Raw genomic sequence first — 16,959 nt, forward strand, 5'->3', positions numbered from 1 at the left:
GGACATATCTTACTTGTACTTTTCCAGAATGTTTCTTTTCTATGCAGCATTTTGTTCAAGAAAAGCATGGGATTAATTTGCTTTACTTTCTAAAAATCAGTGTTCACCTTTTAGGGAGTAGTAATCCCGATGATAATGAGAGACAAATGGAACGGATTAAAACCAGACATCCCTAGAAAGCACTGTGGAAGCTCCCATTGCACAGCTTTGCCTAGAAGATACTTTGACCTGAAGTATGCTCCACATGTAGCACTGAATCAGCATCTCTAGGCACCTCAGGACTGACTTAAAACTTCCCACTCTATTCTGGTCCTAAGCCTGAGATCAGAAAAATGCTGGTTTAATCCAGATGTGGGAAACTGTGGTATGGTATCAATATGAACAACTGTTCACTGGACCCCTTGGCATCTTTGATATGACCCAAGGTAAATTTGCACTCAAGACTTTGGAGGAGACTATTTTATCACCATACTGTGGCGCTCCTTCAAGAACATCTATACTACAGAATGGGGTGATGATCACAAGCCTTAGTCTAGTTGGATGCGTATTTGTTATAAACCCCTCACTGCAATAGACAGCAGAACCATCGGGACCGGAAACAGTTTTCTCTATCTGTTTTACAAAGACAGCAATTTGCTATTCAGCAGGACGAAAACTTGCAAATATGTCGTATACACCCACCCACACAAGCATGTATGCACAACAGTCAAGAATGACGCTTAGCAGATTTCTTACTCTATGAATAAAATGCTTCGAAACCATGTGGAAGGAAATACTTACGCAGAGACAATTTCTTCCCCACTCACAAACTTTGCATAGGAGACTGCCTTGCGATGCCCTTTGAACACCATGATTGGTTGCTTAGTGTTGCGAAGGTCATAGTAGTGAACACAGTGATCTAGAGACAAATGGGGGGGGGGGGGGAAGAGTACAGAGGCAAAACTTAATAGGAGATATTATTAAAACCATGGAACAGGAGAGATGTTGTTATGCATAGGTAGAAACCAATTAAAAATCCCATCCATACCACCTACAGGACAACTGAAAATCCAGGTTAACCCTCCTATTACTATACTCCCAACATCCCCTACCCCACAAAAAAACAAAAACAAAAACAAAAACAAAACATACCCACAACCCTGGGATTTATTACAAAATACATGTAAATGGATTTTAATGCCAATAGCTACAGACATTCAGTAAGTTTGGAGTTCACTTGAAATTTCAAGGCAGCATTTAGAGTCTTAAAAATGACACCCAGTTTCTCTCAACATCCCAAGAGGTTAGAGAGATAACTGGCTACAAAAAACACCACTGAACAAAGGCAGTTTTCAGCTGGATAAGCAGATAAATCATTTGTCTGGGACTACAGAGGGAGTTCTGTCAAGCACAGCTTAAGCAAAATGAGAAAAATGGTAGACATTTTACATCTAGCTTCCCTTAGGATTCTTGTTTTCTCTGTAGGTCAGCACACAAAGAGGTTTTTGGTAAAAGGAGAGGTTTCTCTCTCTCTCTTTCAAAACATGTCCTTTCATCCATGCATGTCACTAACGCTCAAAGCAGCCACTTTGTGTAATGTCCACCAAGTTTCTGCTTGACAAGATTCCCGTGTAATGCCCACTTGGCTGAATTTCAACTCTTGCACCCTCTGCCATTGGCGCGCAAAACTATTTGAAAGACTGCCTTCAGTTTTGGCAGCACTCTCTCTCAAGAGCTATGTTTCTACTATAACCAAACATTAGCCCACTAGTCATCAAAATCCCAGGTCAAGTCTTCATGTTTAATACTATGATCTGCTGCAGAACCAAACCATGCACCATGCTCACTCAGTAAGGGAGAGACTTTCAAAGGTGCCTGGGAGAATCAAGTGCTCAAGTCCTTTGAAGTGCATGGGGGTGCTTAATTCCCTTTGGCTGCTTTGAAAATAACCAGCCTAAATGGGGTGGGTGTTCTGTGCTCTGGCAAGAAAGCCTGATTTGGCAGTTCTGAAACAGTGAACAAGCTGCAGTTACTTTAACAACCTAGTTGGTTCCAACAAGTATTCTGTTAGAAGTTTGTTACTATATAAGCTGGTTACAAGCTATTTTTATTTGGAATCAGCCTTCTCACCAGGTGGACAGGTGTTACGTAAACAGATGATACTTTCTGAGTGCTACACATTTCATACTTCAGGTGGTGACTGGGAGAGATGTAAGTGGGAAGGGAAACCGATTAAGCAGCTGGATTAACAGACAGGAGGTTGCATCCATTTGCACTGATTAAAATGCGAGTGCAACTTCATATATTCACACTGCCATAAACAACTCCAAGTGTGCAGGCATCTGGCCCCAACACGATGTGCCTATCTGTACTGGCAGGGCAATCAATCACTGTCTGCTCAGATTACTGAGAACCCAAGCAACAGCTAGGCCACCAGGTTCTAAAATTAGCCACTTAATTATTAATTGCTTATTTCAGCAGTGAAAGGAATCATGCCAAACCAAGAGGGGTTTTATTTTCTAAATGACACTTAAGCAGCTATTTTTAAGTAGATATGTCAAGAGTAATGATCATTCCAATCATTAAAATCAAAACAGGTGGTCACATTTTATAATGAGAGAGAGACTCCCTTTTTTAGGCCATATGGACCGTCACACAACAAGATAAAAATGCCATCTGCTAAGGAAAGCAGAGATATTGAAAATTCAGGGAAATGAGGAAAGCAAAAAATTCCAGATAGTCCAAAAGAAGCCTCTCCCAGCAAATGATAATGAACTGATCGTTGTTCACAACTGGCAACGCCTCTGGCATTGTTTCCCTCTAATTTTGGATATTAGAGGAGTTCTAGAAAGCTCAGTAATCACGAAAGGCAAGTACAGTGCTTAAAAAAAAAACAAAACACACAAATATTTTCTCTGCACACATACACCCCTTCCAAAACTTTGACTGTGCCCTTAAAAAAAAAAACTACCTCTAAAGCCTCAGCTTTCTGTACAACTCTATAATATACACTTTAATTCTGACCTGCACCATCCTCTGCTATTTGCCTTTTCCCTTAACCACAAACATTCAAATTACAAATGCGCTGCGGAATTTTGCCATGATACTGAGGTATGCATAAAGACCAAAGATTTTGCCCCTGATCAGAATGGGTTATATCAGTTCCAACTCAGAATCAATTTTTCTACAGTCCAAACCTTTATGATTAATGCCACTCAAATGTCAAGCTTCTTATCACCTTGCTTATTTCTTATGCAGTCTGATTTGCCCAAGATATGCAAATGCTTTGCCCTATCCTGGGTTACTATATTAACCTCATTGTTTTAAGACATTGCAGTAATTCTTGTCATCGTGAATATTCCTAGAAGCGGAACCCGCACCGTTCCCTTGTAAACATGCTTCAGGTTTTTTGAGTCAGTTCACACACAGCAGTTTTCCTTTAATTGTCTCAAAAGGCAAAAAAGAGCAGTCAAGATCAACTACAGTTATTGAAAGAGTCCCAGAGTGCACATCACTGTATTAATAATGTTGCTTTAAAGTGCTCAAAGACAGTCTAACTCAAAAGGAGGCAGCATAGACTGTTTTGAGCTTTGAGGTAGGGACATAAAATCCCATTTAATTGGCCAGTTAAAAAGTTGAGTTTTTAAATTTATCAACAAGGTTAAGTTTAACCGATTTAATTGGGATGCAGGCTGCAGTGCTTCCCCCACTAGAGATTGGGGATGCACTGACCAGGCTGGAGAACGTCCACCCAATGGCACTCCCAGGGTCGCCACAGATGAAAGCTGCTCTGGCAGGGCTGGAATGCCTCTGCCCATGGTTAGCCTCACGTGGTGAGAGCTGCTCTCTGCCCACGGCGTCCAGGCAACAGCTCCAGCCCCTACCGGTTAACCAGCACTGGCAGCGCTTATCGGTTTAGGATGAGGTTTACTGCTTAACCTTTGAGGTATAAGTGGCATCTGACCACAAAGTCTCTGATAAACATCATGCACTTTGTGGTGCAAAGTTTCATGGTGGAGTCAATCAGTGGTGACCTTAGAAGCAGTTACTTTTGTAATGCAGGTTGGAGTAGAAACGGTAACATGTGAAGAGTTTTGTACATTTCCCTGAATTCTGAAATATCTAGAGTAGTGACTCACATAAGCTGACAGCTGGTACCACTGACCTCTCCAGACACCCAGAAACTCCAGGCAATGCTCATTTCCCATATCAACTACTTTACCACTTCCATCATTAGCACTTCTAATACAGCGCTAGCTAAACATGGGACAGTTGCGAACCTTTGCTCTCAGTCTGCCAGTTCTGGAAACGCTGGGGGAATTCAAATGACATTCTTATCAAAATTTCAAGCACGTTTCAAGAAATCTATTTCAAGAAACAATAATGGTGTAAACTGTTTTTCAATGTTATTTATGGTTAGATACACACAATCCGCAGTTAGGACTGAGTTATGTGCCACTTGGTGTACATGAAATTAGACAGGTTAAAAAAAAAAAAAAAAAAAAAAAAAAAAAAAAAATCAAATTCAAGAAAATATATAGGTTTATGGAGAGAGCTGTAGGAGAGGAGACCATTTAGTATGCGAGTAGCAGGTATTTGGCTTTTTCTCCCACTGAAACTGAAGTTTGGTCAGAGACAGAATATGGCTCTTATGTGGTCCAGGTTGGACCGCCCTGATTTGGCATCTTTGGGACCAGACCAGTCCGAAGTGAAAGAAGGCTCTCTGCCTCCAGCCTGCCACCCCTCCCCACCATTGGCTCTGCTTCTACCTTGGCTGTCCCCCTGTCACTGGGCCCCCAGATAATCAGGGCCACTAGCTCCCAGCCCTCCTTCTACGAGGCTCCTGGCACTGTGGCTCTCTGGTCCTGGAACATCCATGGTCCCATCAGAGTGAGTAACCATCAAGTCACAAATATCAGACGTGTGGTAATACGGACAGGGGAGTTAAAATTTCTTGCATTTTCACTCTTTTCTTTTAAGAGGCACTCATTTCAGAGGTACCAAGAGAAGCATTCACAGGTCCAAAGAGGCTGTATGTGTTGAAATCCAGTCAATTAAGCATACTTAGACATTTCTCTGTGGGTGTCTACATAATTAATTCCACCTTTCAGCTCCCCAGACACGATGGCTCAGTATGTGTGCACACAACCGAGAAACACATTTTGGAAGTGATACAGTATCATATGCCCAAACAAAATTTATTTGGTGGTAAAAAATGTGGGTACACAGTCATGCTCCTGTCAAATCTCAATAGTTGAGAGTGCAGAGTTTCTGACTAAACACTGCACTGTCGATGCCACCAGATGGAAAATGCCTGTAAAACAGAAAATAGAATGTTGCCTTTATATAATTCTACATCCACATCTTGACTACTCTGTGTATATGTGGTTGCCCTATCTCAAAATGATATATTGAAATGGGAAAAGGAAAGCAAAAATTATTAGACGTATGAAATAGCTAATATGAATGGGACTTTTCAGTTTAGAAAAGAGGCGATTGAGGGTATGATGGAACATAAGTAGCACACTGGTGAGGAAAGGGTTAAAAGCAGCCCTAGGGAGGCCACACACTAGGCAGCCACTCAGAGTGGGGCTGCAAAGAACAGCGAATCAGGGCAGAGAAGGCCCGTATATAAGGAGAGTTGCAGGGCTGGAGAGTCAGTTCCCCCCTGGAAGCCCAGGAAGGAGGGACTGGGTCCCTGAAGGGCTGACCAAACTACCAGCACCCTGGACAGCGCACTGCTGAGCAGGATCAGTAAAGGGAAAAAAAGATCCAGGCTGAGGGCCTGTCTGTACGTATATAAAATTACTAGAAGCCGCCAGTGGCATTGGGAGAGCTCACTGATAGGCACTTTCAATTTCTCATATCCCTGCCTTCTGAGAATGGGCCAAGAAACTCTACTCTAGCACAACATCTCCATTACATGCATCACTTAATGTTTATGAAACCACAGTAATGTCCAAGCTTCCTTCTGTACTAGCAAAAGCTCTCGAATACAAGAACTCTCTTGCAACGAAAAGCAGAAAACTTATTCCATTCATCTGTTTATCACTTTGCTTTTCACACTGAGTTTCCTCACATCATCCTCTCCATACAATCTCCCCGTGCGTAACCATTTTCTTTGACCTCATGGGACTCCCACCAATCTTTCTAGAAGTGAACTCCGAGTAATCCAGCAATGAACTGGACTGACGCTCCTGTTCTGTACTTCATGAGCGCAATTGAAATGACTTGGTATGTTGGGCTCAGGGTGTATTTCTTATGTCTCTTGACTACACATAGAACAGTTTCACAAACAGCAAACCCAGAGTCCAGTGAGCTCTTCAGTATTGTTTCAGGAGCGGATACCTCAGCTGCTTAAGTCTGGTTACCCAATAAGGGGCATGAACATGGGAAACTGAACCAATGCAAATTTTCTCTATAGGCTGACTCTCTCCCAGGTGCTATACTGGCACCTAAGAGCCAAAGTCCATACAAAAGAGCTGCATAACACAGTTTTTTCAGATTTATTTTCTCTGTTGTTTAGTTCTGGAAACACGACAACTGAAGAAACCATAGAACTGCTGGAGTTTTCAATATGCTGAGTTACCTTAAGTAAGTCTGGCAACCTCGGACAAATCCGTAGCAGCACCATCAGAAGAACCAACTGGTATGCTGCGCCTAAGAAGTTCACAATTAGGGCCTCTAGAGAATCCTGCAAATTAGCCTTGTCCTTTGACAGAACGCTGTAGAGATAACCACATAGCACTTGCCTGCACCACTCTCAGTAGTTTTAATTTCTTTTACTAGCACCCAGTTCACTGCATTTTTGAAGTGTGGCTCAACATCAGCATTCCTTTATACCTCTATATCTGCTGCTGCTGAACGGATGAAGGTAACCAAAGCCCTGACAGGAACTGTCAGACTGGTTTTTAACTTTCACATTTGATGAACTCCCTATGGCTTGAGGTTACAGATGACATTCGTCATGCTGTGGCTAATGACCTTTACACACTGGGGATGTTTTTATTGACCGTCTAAAGCTTTTGGCACAGCAGTCCAGAATCTCTACTAAATAACTTCTCATATTAAGAAGGAAGGGACAGACATACAGCATTAGAGAGATTAATCTGCTTGGGTAAGGGCTCAAATACGGGAGGGGAAAGAAATGTATGATTTTGTGTGCATGGAATTCTTGTGAATGTTTGACCTTTGTGATTCTAAAGAGCTGGGTCTGCAGAGGGCTCACACATAAAAAAGGCAAATTCAAAGATTGATTTTTTTGTTGGGCTGTCGAGAGTGGCTCACTGACATGGGTGCAAACCTAAGTGCAGACTGTTAGAAACTAGGACACAAACCCTGAACTGGTTACATGTTCTACAATTAGATTTCACTCACCAAGTGAGAACGCTTCAACAACTCTACCAACCTTAACACTGAGTCACAGACCGTCTCCTTGGATGCTGCGGCCTGTCTTGCCACCCAGACAAGACTGCTTTCGCAAAGATGATCCCTTATGCCAAAAATCACAATACTGAGGTTACTCTCAGTCCCAACAGATGAGTCACTTACCCCATATAATTGCAGCTTAGATATCTTAGTGAAGGCAATGCTTGTAGCCTATCCTGCAATTAACTAAAGATTAACTAGGAAAAAGAAATAAGTTAATTACAAAACTTAAAGCCGGTAAATACACATGCACAAGCCAGTTATAGATTTAGGTTCCAAAAGGTGATAATATCTGTTGCATATGCATGCCCTACATGTCTATCTAGTTAGTGCTAACTCAGACTAAATAGCTTGGGGATCCATTGCTTATTCTCAGAAATACTGTCCTCACTGAATTTTAAACAGCAGAGTGATAATGTTTTCTTGACAGGGTGGGTGACTCTGTAGCTGGTTCATTAGATATACGGACTGAACCTCTCTAATCCAGCAGACTCTCATCCAGCAACATTGGTAATCCGGCATGATTTTATTATGGGCATGACCAAGTTTCTCACGGTCCCATAAAGTTTGTTTGCAGCCACCTCTCCTGGATCTGTGTTCTGTGCTGTTATGTAGCTGTAATTTACCCCCTAAAGGTCTTCTAACAGCCCAGTAAGCAGCAGAAGTGATGGTAATATGCTAGACAATATTGACCTTCCATGGCCCATCAAATTCTCTCGTTGGCACCAGTCAGGTTGTGAGCATGCCTGAGTAGAGAGTTTCAACTTGTACTATAGTCCTGAATCTCTTCTGCAGTGGACATAATCTGGCTGACGTAGAATCCAATACAGCCCCTGGTTTAGGTAATGTGATGACTTTTCTTTCTTGACCCTGAGACCTAGCATGTGAAGAGACACACCATTAGGTGAATGGAATTGTTCACCTGCAGCGATGTGTTAGTCAAGTTCGATTCTTGGATCCCCTGTCATCTTACGTGAGCTGTTACCTAACAATAGCTCAAGAGGGAGGTTGCTGAAAAAGGGAGGGAAAGGGAGCTGGGTAAATCTATGCTTCGTTTTGCTAGTTGCCAGGGAACACGACCTAGGTCTGCATGCACTGTAGGAACAATGTTTTTCCTGCCCCTCTTGGACTAGCTGGAGGATGCTGTTCTCAGCTGCTGATGGTTTCAGTCACATAAAAGTCAGTGGCAGCTCCTGGGAGCATTATCGGAGGAAGCCTCTTCAGGCCTGACAGTCCTTTCCACCAGTAACAGAGTCCTTCAGGAGAATGAGTTTAAGATAAGCCTCAATCTGTGTCCTCTTGGAGAAATATACCCAGTCAGTTTCTCTACCAGAGATGTCTCTCTCCCAAAGGCAAAAGAGGTGCCTTGAGTTCTTGTCATTAAGTGGAACAGCTGCATAATATAAAGGTCAACTTTTGAATCCCGGGGACTTATTCTGGGGTAGTGATAAATCCCATTACCAGGGATGTTACTGACAAATATCTAGCCAAAACATTCTTGACAGTTTTTAGGGCGGAATTCTTGTGGAATCATCCTCCCCAGGAATGCATATTATGTTTAAATGCTCAGATACTTGGTCATAAAAATCTCTCTAAAACAGAGCTATAAATCTATGATACACTAACTAATATCAGCATATTGCACACTCAGAGGCCACAAGCTTCATCAGCTCTGTGGTAAGCTTCAGTGAAATGCAGCAAATGATGCACATGAAAAAAGCCGAAATGGGCACTGCATCCAAAAAGCAACTGGAGTGAATTTGGATCGAACCAGCAGTCTACATAGAACAGTACCAGGAACACTCAATAGAGGATGTGTTGAAGTATTGCCAAAGGTGCCATTCCATCAAGCAATTCCTTTGAGCAAATTGTTGGCAGACTTCCGAATGTAACTGCCTCCTTTGGATCTTCTAAAGCAGGGAGAGAAGAGTACTTCCAAGAGATACAGCAGTAGCTGGTAGTGACAGCAATTTGGAAAAGATGAATCTGGACTTGCCTTTTCTATATGTGAATTAAGAGGTTCAATTTCAATTTGAACAATTCTGTGACAATGACAAAATGACTTCCTGACCATTTTCTTACAACTTAGCTCAAGCGAGTATTTAAACAAAACAATTAACACATCCAGTTCTGCTAATAACAGGCTTATCCTTTTCTCTGGATGTAAGTTTTTCAAACTGATTTTATCACTTTATCTACTACTGAAGAGAAGCCACTTCTAGGATGAAATCTAGGAACTATTTAACATTTCTTCAGTTACACAACAGATGTAACGTGAACCCTTTATGCTTAATGATCTGTCCTACTGGGCATTTTATCTTGGCTACTCTAGTAAACTAGCCTCCGAACTAAATGAAGAGGAGTCCATTTATACAACCCACCACCAAAATTGGTAACCCTGATGGTGGTTTCAGAACCTAAAGACTCTGAGCACCATAGAAGAAACTGAACACCATAAAAGAGTAACCTCTATTGTTAAGGCAAATGAACAGTGATGGGGAACCTCTGTACATCCCTACACCACATCTACTCCACAAATGGAGGAGACTTCAGTCTACAGCATAACGAATCTGGGACTTCCCAAGAACACCCAGGGAGATATTGTCAAACACCAAAAAGTGAGCCCATTGCTTAACTGTCCTTTGTGCCTTTGAAAAATCTTTTTACATTCCTAGTGAAAGATGATTTGCACCTTAACTCCAGAAGTATCCGCCTATCCCCCCCCACACACTGAGCATACCATGCATCTCCTCACCACAGACAGACTCTTTGGGATTCACTTTAGGTTTCCAATGTAGCTATGTATGTACCAGTGACAGCCTATTTAAATCAGAACTTGCTTTCACCGAAAAGCCTTCACGTACTCTCACAAAAATCCTAATCTATCTTCTGGGTCATTAATCTCTCATTGCTCCTCCATTAATAGCTGGAAGTGACACAAAGCAGTTGAAGCGCACACATCTGAAGCGGCTAAAAGAAGACTGATGCTTCAACATGACATTTGCAGAAAATCAGTACTCCACTACTGTGGTCATCAATATTCCTGTGGACATGGACGGTCTAAGAAGCTGACTGTCCTAGACAGAGTATATTATCTGCTTCATTCAAGGCTGCTGAAGCAGTCAGATGTGGTCCTGACCTGAAAGTGCATCAGGACCTATCGTTTACACGACGAAGGTCTTCAGGAAGAGATAGAAGAATATTTGTAAATGAGAACAAAGCTAATGGCATAGCAATGTGCATCTTGCATGTTCTCATGAGTCATTATCACCTTCCTGGCATCCTGTAACTTCAGTTACAGGTTAACACCACTGGATAAATATATAAAAATCAAATGAATGCTTAAGAATGTAAGGATATGTTATTCAAAGTCTGGGGGTATTGTGAATTTCTGCAACATGGAAAACTGCTGAATGCGTTCTGTTCCCTGCAGAGTTCTTCAGTCGTGCAAAAGACTCTCCTATCCCTAACCTTAGTCACTCAAGTGCTCTTCTGTTCCTAGCTTGTCTATTACACTCCACACAACAGCAACCTGACAAACTCAACATTAACAAGCAAATAAAAGTCTGACAAAGTAAAGTAGCCTGAATTTAGAAAAATCAAGGTATTTTGAAGGTGTTTACAGTATCTACTTTCTCAAAGTAGCCACACAGCTTATACGAGTTGAACCTCTCTCTTCCAGCACCCCAAGGACCTGTCCAGTGCTGAACGAGAAAATTAGCCAAACCACAGGAGGTCAATATTATCTAGCAGCATTATCAACATGTCCACTGCTTACTGGGCTCTTAGAAGACATTTAGGGGAAGATTAGAGTTAAATAACAGCACAGAACACTGAGAGCCAGGAATGGTGGCTGTAAAACCCTTGAAAGCTCATGACAGAATACATATGTTAGTCTAAGCTGCCACAGGACTGCTTGTTGTTTGTGAAACTATAGACTAACATAGCTACCACTTTGAGACTGTTCTACATGCCATGTAAAACCCCCACCTCCTGCTGGTCTAGGGCAGAGGGGACTTTAAAGGAAAGGATTTTCTGGAGAAGCTTTCACATCCAGCATCCTTTAAGGTAAGAGGAATGGAGTGGAGAAAGAAGAGAAAGGGCGAGAAACTACGAAGGGATAGCACAAAAAGGAGAGACCTGTTAGAGCGAACATCTACAGTCTGTGGAGCTTACAACTAGGCTGAGACCATTACCAGTCAGGCTGACCAATAACTGTCTCATTATTTCCCTGTAATCTCATTCACCTATATCCATTTGTTACCTAATCAGACTGTTCTGCGTTAAAGCACCCAGCACAATCTGGTTGTGGCTCATGCCTAAAGGCCAAGCCTACACTAAAGTGGAAGATCCATTTAAGGTATGCAACTCCAGCTACAGAGTCAACTCAGCTTAATTTGGGTTTCTGTGCCATCTCCACTGAGGGAGGTCGACAGGACCTTACTCCTAATATGAAGGGCAGGAGTACCAGCACCAATGCAGGCACCCTGTCGATTCAGTTTAGCACGTCCCTGCCAGGTGCACTAAACTGAATTGCAGAAGAGTGACTGTGGTACTATCGATCTTCCGGGAAGTGAAGATGTAGCCTCAGGCACCTTGGTGAAAGTGTAATACAAATACACAGTCATGCCAAGAAGAGACCTTTCTAGTGTCAAGAGGTAGGAATCAGGGAATTTTGATGGCTTGATCTCTATATTACATATGGGAAATAAAGGGTCAATAGAGGCTGTTAACAGAATTGCAGCACTATTTTATTCTCACTGTGCTATCAGCTATATTGAGCTTGCTGAGGTTAACACAGACAGCCTAACCTCACCGAAACAGGACAAGATTAACAATAATCTAGTTGCAAACTGCATACATTTGCAATCAACCTGTTTTTCTAAGCTGTGCTACTGGAAAATATATGGCAGAAAGCATCTGCATATTATTGCTGGGGCAGAACAATAACTTTGGTCATGATTTATATCATTAGTTTTTGGGGAAGGGGGGAACACTCATTTAAAGAGAGAGGAAGGGACCACACAATTACCTGTACTTTGTATTCAGCAGAGGTTACCGTTTATACTGCAGAATGTTGCAACTCAGTAAGCATGCAAATAGGGTATTTTTATTAAAACCGAAGACCTGGGATCTTTCCCTCTTTACATGCCTTTCCCCTGTGGCAGATCCTGTCAGGTTGCAGTTAAACACCTTACCTCCTCCCTCCACTTTGGTGAGGCCGTGCTTTATACAGGGCATCCTTAGGATTTACGGGGCCCCACACAGGATTATAAAATGGTGCCCCACTGACCCCGCTGTGTCGAGGAGGCACAGCCACTGGACACAAGCTGCTCAGGGGCTGGGGTTACTCCATGTCACCGCTTGCCTGTCCAGATGCAGAGCCTCTCTGCTGCTGGTCAGAGAAAACCCCCACGTGAAGCCAAAGGAACAGAGCAAACCCACCCTGACTCATGGTCACACTCCGCTCCCTCTTGGCCCAGCTCAGCTCTGCCACTCACCATCTACCTACTGCCAGCGGATGTTTGCAGGGACAGTGCCACCCACATCTGGCTTGGGCCTCCAGGAAGTAGGGAGGGGACAGGCAACTGGCAGGGCACATGCACATGCATGCACAGGCCTGCTCCCCCTCCTACGCCCCGAGTCCCTGCCCTCCTTCACTGCTAATGACTGCATTCCCCTCCTGCACCCATGCGGGGAACCTGACCAGCACGCGCAAACCGGCTGGCACTGGTGCTCAGTCCCCCTGGGGCTGTTGCTCCTTTGCCCCACATGCCTCTGGGGGATTGTGAGGTCTAGGTCACCTCCCCCTCCCCCGAAAAGAAACTCCTGATAGCTCACAGCACGGGCCCAGGTGGAGAAACGTGCCTTGGGTGGAGCTCTGTGTGTGTGTGTGTGTGTGTGTGTGTGTGTGTGTGTGTGTGTGTGTGTGTGTGTGTGTGTGTGTGTGTGTGTGAGAGAGAGAGAGAGAGAGAGAGAGCGCGCGCGCAATGAAAAAAACTGTTAAAAAATGAAAATCTTTGTTCCGTTTTATTTACAGCATCTTCATTCATACTTGTTTTGCTAGTCCTTGCCCGGCAGGCAGAGGGGCACACAGACTGAGATGAGGACCAGCTGTGCCTCCATAAGGCTAGGCCAACCCTCCAAATTGAATCTGATCCACTTTGCTCCCCAGACCTAGGGCACAGGTGAGGGTGGAGGATGAGGCAGGGAGGTACAGTCCCTCCCATGGGTGCTGGTGAGCGGGGAATGGGGCAAGTGGGACTAGGGTGTCTCCCCTAGGGGTGCTGCTGAGCAGGCACGGATGAGGCAGCAGAAGGCACTGTCACCCTCCCCACCCCCAGGGATGCTGCTGGGGGGGTGGGGGGACGGATGGGACAGCAGGAGGCACTGGGTTCTCCAATCGCTCCATGCAGACTGCATCAAGGGGCTTTACCTGGAGCAAGGGTCACCCCCTGGTGGGCGCATCCACAAACAGGGTGCCAGTGCTGCCTTCTGCCTTGAATGGCCTGGGACCACTGCACTGCAGCACCTTCTACCCGTGCTGCCCCAGACCCAGAAGGGGCCCCAAATAGCAGGGAGGTGATCAGAGCACGCCATGGGGGAGCCCAGCTGTCTGCAGCATGCAGCAGTCAGAAAGCCTCAGGCCTGCCGCTGGAGTTTACCTCTCCCAACCCTCCCCTTGCACCACCAAGTGGTACAACCCTCTCGAGGAGGAGGAGGTGGGGTTCTGGCCTGGTCCAGAGGAGCCAGGGGTGGTGGGCAGGAAAGCGGAAGGGTCAGCGAGGGCAGATCAGCCCTGCTTCCATCTGAGAGTGGCCCAAGGTGCACAAAGCAAACAGCTGCGTAGGGCAGCCAAAACTGGCGTCCCATGTAGCCACGTATTCCATGTATGCCTAGCGACAGGCACAGACACAAAATCTCTCTCAAAGACAGAATCGCAAGCCCTGCGTCACACAGATCGTCTCTCTCGCCATCGTTTGCCTTGTTTTACCTTGTCAAAATGAGCTTGAAGCGATCACGACTTTCTGACACCACGGGTCCAATACAAAAATAAAACCACGTCAGCCACAGAAAGTCCATGTGAGTGGATAATGTACCAGCTGGAGGGACACAGGTAGCTCTTCAGGGCACCCACCACGAGCTTACTTCAATTCTTAATACGGTAGCAGAAACGTGTGAATATTCTAGATTTATGGAATATAATTGTACAACAGCATTCAAAGCGTTCTCTCAAACCGTCACAGACTGCTGCGTCTCAACTCCCCTTCCCTATTATTTCCAGTAAATGAACCGAGGCACAAAGGGCTTCAGTGATACGCTCCAAGAGTCTAGCGTCCAAGTAGAACCTCAAACTTCTGATTCTCCAGGCACAGCTCTGCCTACCGAGCCACAGGTCCTACTTTTAGAACTGACCATTAAGTCATCTGCTTCCATTTTCTCCTCTTGCCACCAATTAAAGGACAGAGGCAGGCGGGCGGCTCGATATAAAGGATTGTTCTGCATTAAAAGGAATTGTAGGGTTACAACTGCAATGGGCAGACCCGCAGAGCGCTCAGGAGGAAAGCGGTAGCCAAAACTATTAGAGCAGAGAGCCCTAATTCCCAGCAACGGTGCCAAAAACTTTGCTGCCCAGCCTTTGATCAGAATCAATCACCTCTGTACTTCAGCACATCCCTTTTGTTGGGTGATTGATACAGACAGCATATACACAAAGCACAAGGATACGAGCTTCCTTTATGCATGCTCCCACAACACATGAAGGGGAAGCTGGATTACAGATGCCTAGCCCTTGCTTGCAGGGCATATTAGCTTCACTGTTTTTGAAAGCCAAACACAAAATCCAAAATAAAAAAAAAAAAAAAAAAAAAAAAAAAAAAAGAGCGCTTCCCGGTCGAGGAAACTAAACCTCCTTAACTGCCTCCCCCACCACATGGAGTTGTCACTCTATAACCTACATAAAGAAGAGAATTGAAAGGGTGCTCTTATACCACACGGGTCTGATAAATTTGCTTCATCCATTTATGCCTCCAGTATCAAGCTTTTAAGTTTTGTCACCATACAAACCTTTGATCTGCTAATGAAAGTGCTCTAATTCAGTTATCAGTGGTATTCATACTACCAATAACAGAGGAGTTAAAAAAAACCACTAGTATATCATCATTAAAATGATCCTTCTTAGTTACACTGATTACAAAGGACAAAGGCAGGTCTGCAAAGTACTCTGGAGTTTTAGATATAGGAAGCTGACTTGAAGTTTGAGAACTGATGCCTTATTTTCATGACTTGGGCTCATGAAATTTACAAATGGAGACATACTGTAGGCCATGTTTAACACCTGGATAATTGGCTGTTAAATGAGCTTTCAGTCCTGTAAGGTGTGTAATATTTCCCCTCATCCCCCACCTCACAGTAAGGTACTGCAAACCAAAAAGTAGCAGAGGGAAATAATGGTAGGCGAGTGCTAGAGCAGGATTTCTGCTCATATAAAATTTTAAAAGAACACTGTACAAAATTCTACCGCACGTATAATGCCATAAAGTATTGACGGTTTTATTACAAATTATCTATTGAAAAATAATTGAAACATCAATTTACCCAACATGAAAAAAATACCATGAATGCATATGGGGCTGAGGACAAATATGCTACATTTTACATAATGATAGCTCATTATTTAAGTTCTCAATCAATGAGTTTGGTTTACAGAGAGTCCTAGTTCCCAGAGGGTGCTAAGAGTGATGGCAAAATGGTATTGTATGTTTCCGACCTGTCATTTCTTTCAAAGGGGGATTTCGCTTCCAATACTGCTCTCTTCAAGGCCTTTTATATTATTCCCTTATTAGTTTTTATTGCCTAAAAGCAGATCAAACTATTAAATTTACAGCCTTGTTTCCTTCCTTCTACAATAAGTGAAGTTTGTAAGCATTACACAACTATTAGAAGTCAGCAAATGTACAAGAAATACAAGACATTAGAAATTACCCACTTACCTACGCAACAATACCATGAACTACATGAAAACTATCTGCATTTAACATAGAAATTTCATTTCATTGTAAAGTTTAAAAAAGGTTTCCAGATCTTCTAAAACTATTCTATTCTGTCACCTATTACATATGTTATTTTCATACAAGCTGGTGATTAGCAAGAGCCATCAGACATGCCTATATGGACAAGTCATTCTGATCATGTCCATGATTGTGCCAGATTCCTCTAGCAAATCAGAGCTATGTCTACACATGTATGCTTCATCAAAATACCTTATTTCGATGTAGCGAAATCAAAATAAGCTATTTCGATTAATAGAGTCTACACGTCCTCCAGGGCTGGTGCCGTCGACGTTCAACTTCGACGTTGGGCAGCACTACATCGAAGTAGGCGTTGCAGGGGAGGGTCTACACACCAAAGCGGCCCACGTCGAAATAAGGGTGCCAGGAACAGCTGCAGACAGGGTCACAGGGCAGACTAGCACTTCCTGGGCAACAGCAAGCTGCTCCCTTAAAGGGCCCCTCCCAGACACACTTGCACTAAACAGCACAAGATCCACAG

The 16,959-nt window shown here is 43.7% G+C and overlaps 1 protein-coding gene across 2 annotated transcripts in view; it reads right to left on the reverse strand.

The window, feature by feature from the left end:
- The window catches only part of COP1 (COP1 E3 ubiquitin ligase), a 163,441-nt gene that overhangs the window by 44,990 nt on the left and 101,492 nt on the right, over nucleotides 1-16,959 (reverse strand). For both annotated transcript variants that reach the window (XM_075003155.1, XM_075003156.1), the window contains exon 16: nucleotides 781-898. In XM_075003155.1, the coding sequence (XP_074859256.1) occupies nucleotides 781-898 (118 nt within the window). The remainder of the gene's footprint in view (nucleotides 1-780; nucleotides 899-16,959) is intronic.

The sequence above is a fragment of the Carettochelys insculpta genome, chromosome 9 (assembly GCF_033958435.1).
Source record: "Carettochelys insculpta isolate YL-2023 chromosome 9, ASM3395843v1, whole genome shotgun sequence".
NCBI classification, from domain to species: Eukaryota; Metazoa; Chordata; order Testudines; family Carettochelyidae; genus Carettochelys; species Carettochelys insculpta.